Source organism: Salmo trutta, chromosome 20 (assembly GCF_901001165.1).
Source record: "Salmo trutta chromosome 20, fSalTru1.1, whole genome shotgun sequence".
NCBI lineage: Eukaryota > Metazoa > Chordata > Actinopteri > Salmoniformes > Salmonidae > Salmo > Salmo trutta.
In genome coordinates this window covers 54,993,818-55,007,799 of record NC_042976.1, presented here as the reverse complement: position 1 = coordinate 55,007,799, position 13,982 = coordinate 54,993,818, and the positions used below count along the sequence as shown (strand labels likewise).

General features: G+C 43.1%; 1 protein-coding gene across 8 annotated transcripts in view; it reads left to right on the top strand.

The window, feature by feature from the left end:
* mycbp2 (MYC binding protein 2) overlaps positions 1-13,982 on the top strand; it is a 347,166-nt gene that overhangs the window by 42,991 nt on the left and 290,193 nt on the right. For all 8 annotated transcript variants that reach the window (XM_029703702.1, XM_029703697.1, XM_029703701.1 and 5 more), the window contains 4 exons: positions 431-643; positions 4,771-4,924; positions 6,040-6,236; positions 12,790-13,032. In XM_029703702.1, coding sequence (XP_029559562.1) covers positions 431-643; positions 4,771-4,924; positions 6,040-6,236; positions 12,790-13,032 — 807 coding nt within the window. The remainder of the gene's footprint in view (positions 1-430; positions 644-4,770; positions 4,925-6,039; positions 6,237-12,789; positions 13,033-13,982) is intronic.

Genomic DNA, 13,982 nt, shown 5'->3' with positions numbered 1-13,982 from the left:
TAAGACCTTAGGCAATATTTCTTAAACTTAGAGAAGGCAAATAAGTTCTGCAAAGCGACATATATTAGTTGGCAGGGGTCTTCAACATGGTTGTGTTGAAGTATTTCTAGTACCTTTATAAGACTTTTTCCGCTAGATGTTTTCTAAGATACCTTCTCCTTCAATTTGACCACAATGTTTGGGGGGGATAGAAAATGGTTGAAATGTATTTCTGCCATCATTTGTAAAAATAAAAAAAAATACTCTTAGCTTTTATTTGACTCCACATTTGAAGTGCTCATGGGGGCATTTCCAGGTAAAAAGCCCCATCTTCTCTTTTTTGATGATGGCTTAAGGGCCAGCACACCTCCATTGTGACTGCTGAGAAAAAATCGTAGTAATAGTTTATTTGCGAGTCATGGCTGTAATTTTCACACTCTCTCTTCCACAGACGGAGAACCTTGATGGGGTCTTCTGCATGCCGGAAATCAAGCTGCATAGCAACCCATCGGTGTTCAACGTGTACTGCAACGTGCGCCACTGCGTGCTGGAATGGCAGCAGCGGGAGGCGTCCCTGGCTCTGGCCTCTAGGAGCTCTATGCAAAGCGGCGACTCGGACAGCGAGGAGGAGGAGTTCCGTGAGCCCGCCAGCAAGCTTCCCAAGGTAACCAATTCCTTCTGTTATGTTACTTCAGAAGCAGAGGGACGGGAACAGGGTTGGTGGAAAGGTAGAAATAGAATATGACAGACATGTTGCTTTATTTGTTTTTTGATACCAGGTTTGCTGTTCACTTGCACTATATAAGATGGAAGGGAGTTCCGTGCACTCATGGCTCTGTATAGTACTGTACGTTTTCTTGAATTTGTTCCCGACCTGGGGACTGGGAAAATACCCCTGGTGGCATGTCTGATGGGGTAAGTGTGTGTGCCAGTGCTGTGTGTAAGTTGACTATGCAAACTATTTTGAATATCTACCACATTAATGTGTCTTATAAAATCAAGAAGTGACGCAATCGGTCTTTCCTCCACTCTTATCCAAGAGAGACTGGCATTAATATTAGCCCAATGAAGAGCAAGACTTGCCACTCTGTTCTGGGCCAGCTGCAGCTTAACTAGTTATTTCTTTGCAACAATTGACCATATTACTAGACAATAATCAAGATAAGATAAAACTAGAGCCTGCAGGACTTGCTTTGTGGCGTGTGGTGTCAAATCTCTATTACGGACAGACATCTCCCCATCTTTACAACCCTTGAATCTATATATGTTTTGACTGTGACAGTTTACAATCTAAAGTAACGCCAAGTAATTTAGTCTCCTCAACTTGTTCAATAGCCACACCATTCATTACCAGACTCAGCTGAGGTCTAGAACTTAGGGAATGATTTGTACCAAATACAATGCTCTTAGTTTTAGAGATGTTCAGGACCCGTTTATTACTGGCCACCCATTCCAAAACAGACCAACTAATTGTTAAAGTTTTCAGTGACTTCATTAGCTGTGGTTGCTGATGCGTATATGGTCGAATCAGCAGCATACATGGACACACATGCTTTGCTTAATGCCAGTGGCAGGTCATTGGTAAAAATAGAAAAGAGTATGGTGCCTAGAGAGCTGTCCTGCGGTACACCACACTTTACATCCTTGACATTAGAGACGCTCCCATTCAAGAAAACCCTCTGAGTTCTATTAGATAGATAGCTCTGAATCCACGATATGGCAGAGGTTGAAAAGCCATAACACACACGTTTTCTCAACAACAAGTTATGATCAATAATATCAAAGGTTGCACTGAAATCTGACAGTACAACTCCCACAGTCTTCTTGTTATCCATTTTTTTTCAACCACTCATCAGTCATTTGTGTCAGTGCAGTACATGTTCAGTACCCTTCTCTATAAGCATGCTAAAAGTCTGTTGTTACTTCGAGAAATAGCATTGCATTTGGTCAAACACAATTTTTTCCAACAGTTTGCTAAGTGCTGGCAGCAAGCTGATAGGTCTGCTGTTAGAACCAGTAAAGGCCGCTTTACCACTCTTGGGTAGCGGACTGACTTTGGCTTCCTCTAGGCTTAGATTAAAGATATGACAGATAGGAGGGGCTATAGTCAATTGTCAATGCCAGGAGGTTTGTAATTATTGATCCATAACAATTTTACCACCTCTCCCACACTAGCTTTACAAAATTCAAACTTGCAATGCTTTTCTTTCATTATTAGTTTGTTTATGCATGAGTACAATTGCTCACTGTTCGTTGTTGGCTGTGTTTACACAGGTAGCCCAATTCAGATTTATTTCCCCTTAATTGTTCTTTTAACCAATCAGATCTGCTCTGAAAAAGATCTGATATGACTGGTTAAAATACCAATTAGTGGAACAAATATAAGAAATGTGCTGCGGCCCATGTGACAACAGGGACTGGGCTAGCCTGGGAGCCAGATCAGTCTTCTTTTGCAGACTGCAATTAGCCTCTCATCGATGGCTAATTGATGACTGCTGTTGCCAGGTAAATATTAAAGTGTACTGGGCTATCTAGCTTAGGTCTTCTTACACCTGTTATCCCAATATATTGGATCCTACCCTTGATCCATAAAGCTTCTCAAGGTCAGAAAGAATGGAACAAATTGGGATAATCTAAATCATCACAATTGTCCTAAAATAAAAAAATGCATCTTGAGTTCACATAAATAATCAGTTAGCAAAATATTAGTTGGAAGGTGGACTCTTAAGCAATGTTCTCAAATGTTTTGGCCGCACTGAGCAAATTTCAGGTGTGCTGAGCGCAAACTTGCACAGAATTTTCACAACGTTCAACTTCTGCCGCATCTTTGTAGATACTGAGGCGGCAGGTAGCCTAGTGGTTAGAGCGTTGTACTAGTAACCGAAAGGTTGCAAGATCGAATCCCCAAGCAGACAAGATAAAAAATCTGTCGTTCTGCCCCAGAACAAGGAACAACCCACTGTTCCTAGGCCGTCATTGAAAATAAGAATTTGTTCTTTACTGACTTGCCTAGTTAAATAAAGGTAAAATAAGAGGCTGTACCCACTTTAATTTACAGTTTTAACAGTGGCCAAGTAGGCTACTGTGGCTATTTGATCCTAATATAGACCTACCAGAGTGACCACCATTAAAAAAAACAATGGAGAAAATGCATCCCATAACATTTTAGCGGTTCTATTATTCAGCCTACAGTAGCTGCCAATGTGGGCCTATATTCTGAGGCTTTTGAAAAAACATGCAGGGCTTGACATTAACCTGTTATCCACTTCTCCTGACTGAACATTTTGTTTGATGCAAACCACTTTACAAAATACAGTTAATTATTTTTCCCATACCATTACTACAGAGAATCAGACAAATTGTTACCCTCTGCCTATTGGCTACTTAGTTTATTCAAGCCTGTCTCAGAATACAGCACTGCCCCTTTTAAGATGTAAAAAAAGCTCTTTTACCTGACTCACTTTTCAAAGATGGCTAGAAATGAACAGGTTTGGGGTTCTTGTAGGACACAATCACTCCCACATTACTGACTAAATGCAGCTCTCGCTTTGATCTCAAAACAAGGGCATAATAATTGCGGCCACTCATGCTGTAAAACAGTCTCGTTCAAATAGTCTGGGTAGCCATTTGATTAGCTGTTCAGTTTTATGGCTTGGGGGTAGAAGTTATTTAGGAGCCTCTTGGACCTCGACTTGGCGCTCCGGTACCGCTTGCCGTGCGGTAGCAGAGAGTCTATGACTAGGGTGGCTGGAGTCTTTGACAATTTTTAGGGCCTTCCTCTGACACCGCCTGGTATAGAGGTCCTGGATGGCAGGAAGCTTGGCCCCGGTGATGTACTGGGCCGTACGCTCTACCCTCTGTAGTGCCTTGCGGTCGGAGGCCGAGCAGTTGCCATACCAGGCAGTGATGCAACCAGTCAGGATGCTCTCGATGGTGCAGCTATAGAACCTTTTGAGGATCTGAGGACCCATGCCAAATCTTTTGTCTCCTGAAGGGGAATAGGTTTTGTCGTGCCCTCATGACTGTCTTGGTATGCTTGGACCATGTTAGTTTGTTGGTGATGTGGACACCAAGGTACTTGAAGCACTCAACCTGCTCCCCTAAAGCCCTGTCGATGAGAATGGGGGTCATGCTCTGTCATCCTTTTCCTGTAGTCCACAATCATCTCCTTAGCCTTGGTTACGTTGAGGGATAGGTTGTTATTCTGGCACCACCCGGCCAGGTCTCTGACCTCCTCCCTATAGGCTGTCTCATCGTTGTCGGTGATCAGATCAGATCACTGTTGTGTCATCAGCAAACTTAATGATGGTGTTGGAGTCGTGCCTGGCCATGCAGTCATGAGTGAACAGGGAGTACAGGAGGAGACTGAGCACGCACCCCTGAGGAGCCCCCGTGTTGAGGATCAGCGTGGCGGATGTGTTACCTACCCTTACCACCTGGGGGCGGCCCATCAGGAAGTCTTAGTCCCAGGTTCCTTAGCTTAGTGATAAGCTTTGAGGGCACTATGGTGTTAAACACTGAGCTGTAGTCAATGAATAGCATTCTCACATAGGTGTTCCTTTTATCCAGGTGGGAAAGGGCAGTGTGGAGTGCAATAGAGATTGCATCATCTGTGGATCTGTTGGGGCGGTATGCGAATTAGAGTGGGTCTTGGGTATCCGGGAGGATGCTATTGATGTGAGCCATGACCAGCCTTTCAAAGCACTTCATGGCTACCGATGTGAGTGCTACGGGGCGGTAATTATTTAGGCAGATTAGCAGTTATCTGATAATTGTTTGTTTTCTCTCTAGATCATTGGCATTGGTCTGTGTGGGGTGTTTGAACTGATCAAGGAGACTCTGTTCTCCCACCCCTCACTGTGCTTGCGCAGCCTGCAGGCCCTGCTGGTCATGCTGCAGGGACAACAGCCAGAGGGCTTCCAGACCGAACCTCCTGATGTACTGGGTGAGTACTAGCGCACACATGCATGGGAAGACTCATGCAAAGGCTTTTATTATTTTTTTACCTTTTATTTAACTAGGCAAGACAGTTAAGAACAAATTCTTATTTGCAATGACGGCCTACCCTAGGCAAACCTGGGACGAGGATGGGCCAATTGTGCGCCGCACTATGGGACTCCCAATCATGGGTTGGGCTGTAAACTGTATTTTACTATATACTGGTATTGACGCATGGACCAGTTTGGATTTTGTACTTTACATTCTATAACGGTATTTCAGTGTTTGCTTGGTTGAATGTAATAACTGAGAAATGGAACTTGAAAAAATTATGGCAATCGTCTGTTAAAGCCAGTACGAGACTTCTATAACAGCTGAGAACGGCTAATGAGCCTCAAGAGCACGCCTTTTTTTTGTTCAAACAGGCGGAGACAGACAGTGTGTTCATAACAGTTCAACTATTCTACCTTGTTATCTAGCTAATAGATCCAAGTTGCCAAGACTTGAAATATGAAGACTAAATGGCAACTCACTAGCATGTGGGCTTGAGAGAGAGTATGCTATCTGTGTTAATTTTCTGTATTCACCTGTTGCAAGGGTTTGGTCATTATCAGTGGATGTGTATTATGCATGGTTCTGGTTACATTAGAGTTTGGTCATTATTAGTGGATGTGTATTATGCATGGTTCTGGTTAAATTTGTAACAAAAGTGGCATTTTCATAGAATGACTTGAAAGCTAGATCAGTGATTGCTGCAAAAAGGCAGGTTATTTTGATAAAATACTTGTATTATTAGTGGGCCTTAGGGTTGTAGAAGGCTTATATTTACGAACACACACACACAGTATGTTTTTCAATCCTCGTGAGGGCCTGAAATGAATTTCCATTCAAAATCCTATTTTCCCTAAACATAATCCGTTATCCCAACCCCTAAACCTAACTCCTTATGCTAATTGTAACCCTAACCCACAAGCTTAAAAAGTAGCCTATTTCCACACGAGGGAGAATTTACCATGTTTTACTACTAAATAGACACCCACTCGCACGCACTTGTGCAGACACAGATATGCACACACATATTGCAGACACAGCCTTTCCTAACCCTCCGTCTCCTCACTACAGAGTCTCTGTTCCACCTGCTGCTGGAGACAACGGTGCATAGCACAGGGATGAATGACCCCACGGGGCAGGCCCTCACCGCTCTCTCCTGCGCCTGCCTCTTCAGCCTGGTGGTGTCCTGGGGAGACACGGGCAAGACCCTGCAGGCCGTCTCCGCCATCCTCACCAACAACGGCAGTCACACCTGCCAAACTATCCAGGTGAGACAACGTGGCGCAACGGAACACTAAATGACACGACACACTTCCTATACAACCCCACTCAGGTTAGACACAGGTTAAACCTGCCCCATACCTCTCCATGCATTTAAGTTAACACAACACACATCCTATACGTACAACCCAACTCACACAGGTTAGACATGGACTATACCTCCCGATAGCACCCAATATACAGTGGGGGGAAAAAGTATTTGATCCCCTGCTGATTTTGTATGTTTGCCCACTGACAAAGAAATGATCAGTCTATAATTTTAACCTTAATGACTTGGAGAAGATCTGCAAAGAGGAGTGGGACAAAATCCCTCCTGAGATGTGTGCAAACCTGGTGGCCAACTACAAGAAACGTCTGACCTCTGTGATTGCCAACAAGGGTTTTGCCACCAAGTACTAAGTCATGTTTTGCAGAGGGGTCAAATACTTATTTCCCTCATTAAAATGCAAATCATTTTATAACATTTTTGACATGCGTTTTTCTAGATTGTTGTTGTTGTTATTCTGTCTCTCACTGTTCATATAAACCTACCATTAAAATTATAGACTGATCATTTCTTTGTAAGGCAAACGTACATAATCAGCAGGGGATCAAATACTTTTTCCCCCCACTGTAGGTGAGACAACACACGCATCCTAGAAGTACGACCCCGCCCCCTCATCCAGATAGATTAGGCGACCTACACTACCAGTAAAACGTTTTAGAACACCTACTCCTTCGAGGGTTTTTCTTTTATTTTTACTATTTTCTACATTTGTAGAATAATAGTGAAGACATCAAAACTATGGAATCATTTAGTAACCAAAAAAGTGTTAAGCAAATCAAAATGTAGTTTATTTTTGAGATTCTTCAATTAGCCACCCTTTGCCTTGATGACAGCTTTGCACACTCTTGGCATTCTCTCAACCAGCTTAGCCTGGAATGCTTTTCCAACAGTCTTGAACGAGTTCTCACATATGCTGAGCACTTGTTGGCTGCTTTTCCTTCACTCTGCGGTCCGACTCATCCCAAACCATAGCAATTTGGTTGAGGTTGGGGGATTGTGGAGGCCAGGTCATCTGATGCAGCACTCCATCACTCTCCTTCTTGGTCAAATAGCCCTTACACAGCCTGGGGGTATGTTGGATCATTGTCCTGGTGGAAAAACAAATGATAGCCCCACTAAGCCCAAACCAGATGGGATGGCGTATCACTGCAGAACGCTGTAGTAGCCATGCTGGTTAAGTGTGCCTTGACTTCTAAATAAATCACAGACGGTGTCACCAGCAAAGCATCACCACACCATAACACCACCAACTCTATGCTTTTACGGTGGGAAATACACATGCGGAGATCATCCGTTCACCCACACTGCATCTCACAGACACAACGCGTACTTCTCCATCTGACTCTCCGCCAATGCTGCCTGACGTTTTGGATTGAGAAACTGACGATACAACAATGCAACAAATACATTGATTATCTCAGCAAGGTTTTACCTGTGGTCGTGGAGCTGGGGGGAAGTGCAACTGTAGCTGAGATGTAGTTGAAATAAACATCTGCATTTTGAAAGAATTCACTTTTTATTAACAAAAGCATAAAGATATTGATGAAAAAATACTGTATATGCGTCTATATGCGTGTTCCATGGTCCAGCTACAGCTTCTTCTGACAACGTAGAAACGTTTTTATGGGATACACATAAGGCAATTCTAGATCTTGTGGCATATTTTTGTTAAACTATAACCAATTCAATGGAATTGCAGCCCTTTGCACGCACAGTGCATTCTTCCATCACATGTATAGCTAATTCTCAAGTTCTTGCACGCTAATGAGATGCTATTGAGCCCACACTACTACACTGTCTGAGCCAAGGACTACATGCTTTCAGGTAAGTTTTTATTACAATACTGGGTGGGGTGAATATATTTTATGACATACATGATTTTTTGTTAACTAATAAATGGTAGCCAACAGCAGTGTTTAAATCCTTTCTAACTTAACAATTTCTGGTAGTTAGTTTTTGCTACCATGTGGGTTTTAGCTTGAGCCTGCTAACTGAGGAGTGTTAATTCACCTGTTTCCATACATGTTTCATTTTAAAACATTTAACTTACAAAGGAGTTGTTTAATCTAACTGCTATTTATCTGTACATGGAATTGTATTTGGGGTTTTTCACAAAAAAAAATCTAATCTTTACAGGAAAATGCCACGGGCACTATCTGATGTGTGGAGACATTTCACTGCAGCTAATACTGTGCCAAATCATATGTGAAGAATGCAAAAAAGTGCATAAAGTTCCCTCAGCACTCAGAACAAGCAACCTCTGACAAAAGTCCCTTTACTTCTATTCGAGGTGAAAATGATGAATCAGACACCTTAACGATAGCAACAGCTCATGGTCCTCCTGGAATAATTCGTTTTTTTGACTCAATGGAGGAACGTAGTCAGAGAAATGCTGATTAATGTCTTGCTCGAGCTGTGTATGCAACTGGTTCACCTTTTGATGCTCACAGGCAATGTGTATTGGAAGAGATTTCTGAATGTTCTTTGCCCAGCATACACCCCTCCAACCAGACATGCTTTATCTACTCATTTGCTGGATGCAGAGCTCAACATAGTTCAAGTGAAGGTCAAGCAAATCCTAGAGAAAGCAGACTGTATTGCAATCATCTCTGATGTGTGGTCAAATGTTTGTGGGCAAGGAATAATTAACTACATCTCCACCCCTCAACCAGTATTCTACAAGAGCACAGACACAAGGGACAACAGACACACCAGTCTCTGCATTGCAGATGAGCTGAAGGCAGTCATCAATGACCTTGGATCACAGAAGGTATTTGCATTAGTGACAGACAATGCTGCGAACTTGAAGGCTGCTTGGTCTAAAGTGGAGGAGTCCTACCCTCATGTCACACCCATTGGCTGTGCTGCTCATGCATTGAGTCTCCTCTTCCAAGGACATCATGGCACTGAAAACAATGGATACACTCTACAAGAGAGCCAAGGAAATGGCTAGGTATGTGAAGTGTGATCAAGTTATAGCAGCAAGTTATAGCATCTACCTCAGCAAGCAAAGTGAGAAGAATAAGAGCACCACGTTGAAGCTGCCCAGCAACACCTATTGGGGTGGTGTTGCCATCACGTTTGTCAGTCTCCTTGAGGGGAAGGAGTCTCCAAGAAATGGCCATATCACAGTCTGCCGATATGGACAGCCCCATCAAGAGGATCCTCCTGGATTATGTATTTTTGGAGAGTGGTAAGCAGCCTAAAACTCCTGAAACCTATAGCAGTAGCCATTGCACGGATTGAGGGAGACAATGCCACCCTGTCTGACTTTCAGACTCTGCTTGCAGATGTAATACAAGAAATCTGTACTGCCCTGCCTATTTCACTGTTTCAAGCAGAGGAACTGCAGTTCTGAAATACATCAAAAGTGAAGACTTCTGCCTGAAGCCCATACACGCCGCAGCGTATAAGTTGGACCCCAAGTATGCTGGCAAGAGCATCCTGCCTTGCGCAGATATCAACAAAGCCTATGGTGTCATCACTGCTGTGTCTCGCCACCTTGGCCTGGATGAGAGAGAGGTTCTTGGCAGTCTAGCAAAGTACACTTCCAAGTAAGGGCTTTGGGATGGAGATGCAATATGACAGTCGTGCCAACATATCTCATCAGCCACCTGGTGGAAGGGACTTTGTGCATCCGAGGCTCTTTCCCGTTGTCTCCATCATCCTCCAAATCCCACCAACATCATCCGCCACGAAGCACAACTGGTCCTTGTTTGCGAACACACACACACACACGCACACGCACACGCACACACACACACACACAACAGGCTGACCAATACAAGGGTTGAAAAATTGGTGGCCATCTGGGCAAATTTGAGGCTTTTTGAGTCTGACAACAAGCCATCCTCAACAAGGTTGGAAAGTGACAATGAAGATGAGGCATATGTTTTCACCCCTTTTGCTATGAAGCCCCTAAATAAGAACTGGTGCAACCAATTACCTTCAGAAGTCACATAATTAATTAAATAAAGTCCACCTCTGTGTAATCTAAGTGTCACATGATCTCAGTACATATGCACCTGTTCTGAAAGGCCCCAGAGTCTGCTACTCCACTAAGCAAGGGGCACCACGTAGCAAGCGGCACCATGAAGACCAAGGAGCTCTCCAAACAGGTCAGGGACTAAGTTGTGGAGAAATACAGATCAGGGTTGTGTTATAAAGAAATATCTGAAACTTTGAACATCCAACGGAGCAACATTTTAAATCCATTATTAAATAATGTAAAGAATATGGCACCACAACAAACCTGCCAATAGAGGGCCGCCCACCAAAATTTACAGACCAGGCAAGGAGGGCATTATTCAGAGGCAACAAAGAGACCAAAGATAACCCTGAAGGAGCTGCAAAGCTCCACAGCGGAGATTGGAGTATCTGTCCATAGGACCACTTTAAGCCGAAAACTCCACCGATCTGGGTTTTATGGAGGAGTGGCCAGAAAAAAGACATTGCTTAAAGAAAAAAATAAGCAAACACGTTCGGTGTTCGCCAAAAGACTGAATAGTTATGCACGCTCAAGTTTTCAGTTTGTCTTATTTCTTGTTTGTTTCATAATAAAAAATATTTTGCATCTTCAAAGTGGTAGGCATGTTGTGTAAATGAAATGATACAACCCCCCCAAAAATCCATTTTAATTCCAGATTGTAAGGCAACAACATAGGAAAAATGCCAAGGGTGGGTGAATACTTTCGCAAAGCACTGTATGTTGATAACGTTTTTGGGAGATGTGATGGATCATTCAATATTCCCTTTCTTTTGTTGTTCAGTTAAATCATCCCATGTGAAGAGTCAACTCATTTAATTAAAGTTCAATTTGTGACTAAATTGTTTTTTTATTTATATTGGAAGGATTTAATCATGTCTACTTATGATAAGGTAAAAGGTTTCTGTTTCCATATATGGTAAATATATCCAATACAAAAAACATCTATTTAAATGTTATTCATTTGTATCTATTCCTGTTAATTCCCATATATTCTCACAAAGTTTCCACCTCTGAATATTCCCCAAAATGTGCAACCTTAATTTAATACATTTTGTCACTCTCATAGCCAAGTTTAAAAACAGATGAATTTGTGAAATTGCTTTATTAGACCTTTTGCAGTTGCATAAGGTTTGGTGATCACAGAATCAGTAGGATATTAAATAAACTCTCAAATAGGCAACAGAAGCAGGAACATCACTCTACTCATTCCTGGCTTTCCTTGATATTGAGTTAGAAATGTACAACTTTACAGTACTTAAGCGTCGAATACATTGCAGGTTGGCCCTTTTTTGGCCATTAAGCTACACTTTACAATAGGACTCAACTCTGACTGACTGCAGCATCTATCGGTAGTCTAAACTGTGGCACAAATTGGGGGATTGTTCAATCCCTCCATCAGTGCTCAGACTGTCCGCAATAGGCTGAGAGAGGCTAGACTCAGGGCTTGTAGGCCTGTTGTCTGGTGTGGACCTGCCTTACATCACCCCCTGCAACAACGTCGCCTATGGGCACAAACCCAGTGACGCTGGACCAGACAGGACTGGCAAAAAGTGCTCTTCACTGACGAGTCACGGTTTTGTCTCACATGGGGCGATGGTTGGATTCGCATTTATCGTCGAAGGAATGAGCATTACACCGAGGCCTGTACTCTGGAGCGGGATCGATTTTGGAGGTGGAGGATCCGTCATGGTCTGGGGCGGTGTGTCACAGCATCATCAGACTGAACTTGTTGTCATTGCAGGCAATCTCAATGCTGTGCGTAACAGGGAAGGAAGACATCCTCCTCCCTCATGTGGTACCCTTCCTGCAGGCTCATCCTGACATGACCCTCCAGCATGACAATGCCACCAGCCATACTGCTCGTTCTGTGTGTGATTTCCTGCAAGACAGGAATGTCAGTGTTTTTGCCATGGCCAGCGAAGAGCCCGGATCTCAATCACCTGAACACGTCTGGGACCTGTTGGATCGGAAGGTGAGGGCTAGGGCCATTCCCCCCCAGAAATGTGGAAGAGTGGGGTAACATCTCATAGCAAGAACTGGCAAATCTGGTGCAGTCCATGAAGAGGAGACGCACTGCAGTACTTAATGCAGCTGGTGGCCACACCAAATGCTGACTGTTACTTTTGATTTTGACCCTCCCGTTTGTTCAGGGACACATTATTCCATTTCTGTTTAGTCACATGTCTGTGGAACTTTCCTTTTTTGCTGAGTTTATTTGAATTGATTAAAACACGTGTGAATATATGGAAAAATACACGTTTTAAAATGCAGACCAATCGATTGGTCGAAAGAACAGACAACTCTTGGTTGACCAAGATTACATTTTTGGGGGGACAGCCCTAAAATGGTTGCACTCTGGAGCCCTGATATCAAACCAGACCTTTCTACAAAACACTCGACAGTTAAGGCAGCCAAAACGGTCCTTTCATTTTCTCCCATTTCTATTCTAGTTAATTTCATTAATTCTTCATTCTTAATCTTTATTCTTCCCTCCCCTTCGTCCCAGGTGCCGACCATTCTGAACGCGTTACAGAGGAGCGTGCAGGCCGTGCTGGTGGGCAAGATCCAGATCCAAGATTGGTTCGGCAACGGCATCAAGCGGGCGGCACTGATGAACAAGTGGGTACTGAAGGAGGTGACCGTCAATGAGGATGAGCGCTGCCTGCTGCAGACCGACGGCTCTTTCCTCTACCTGCTCTGCAAGGACGGCCTCTTCAAAGTGGGCTCCGGCTACAGTGGCACCGTCAGGGTAGGTAGGGTGGGATGTCTTCGTGAGAGTACTTTTTTCTAGTGTGATTTATTACACTTGTATAGTAGTCAATACAAACTAATCCATGAGCATACAAGATACACATGGACAAAAGTATGTGGACAGCTGTTTGTCAAATATATCATTCCACAATCATGGGCATTAATATGGAGTTTGATGCTATAACAACCTCCAATCTTCTGGGAAGGCTTTCCACTAGATGTTGGAAAGGTGGCATCCTATAACTGTGCCATGTTGAAAGTCACTGAGCTCTTCAGTAAGGCCATTCTACTGCCAATGTTTGTGTATGGAGATTGCATGGCGGTGTGCTTGATTTCATACCCCTGTCTGCAACTGGTTTGGCTGAAATAGTTAAATCCACTAACTTGAAGGGGTGTCCGCATGCTTTTGTGTATATATAACAAAAAAATGTGTGTGTGTGTGTGTGTATATGTACAGTTGAAGTCGGAAGTTTACATACACTTAGGTTGGAGTCGTTAACTTGTTTTTCAACCAATTTCTTGTTAAAAAAACTATAGTTTTGGCAAGTCGGTTAGGACATCTACTTTGTGCATGACACAAGTAATTTTTCCAACAATTGTTTACAGATTATTTCACTTATAATTCATTATATCAATTTCAGTGGTTCAGAGGTTTACATACACTAAGTTGACTATGCCTTTAAACAGCTTGGAAGATTCCAGAAAATGTCATGGCTTTAGAAGCTTCTGATGGGCTAATTGACATAATTTGAGTCAATTGGAAGTGTACCTGTGGATGTATTTCAAGGCCTACCTTCAAACTCAGTGCTTCTTTGATTGACATCATGGGAAAATCAAAAGAAATCAGTCAAGACCTCAGAAAAAATTGTAGACCTCCAAGTCTGGTTCATCCTTGGGAGCAATTTCCAGATGCCTGAAGGTACCACGCTCATCTGTACAAACAATAGT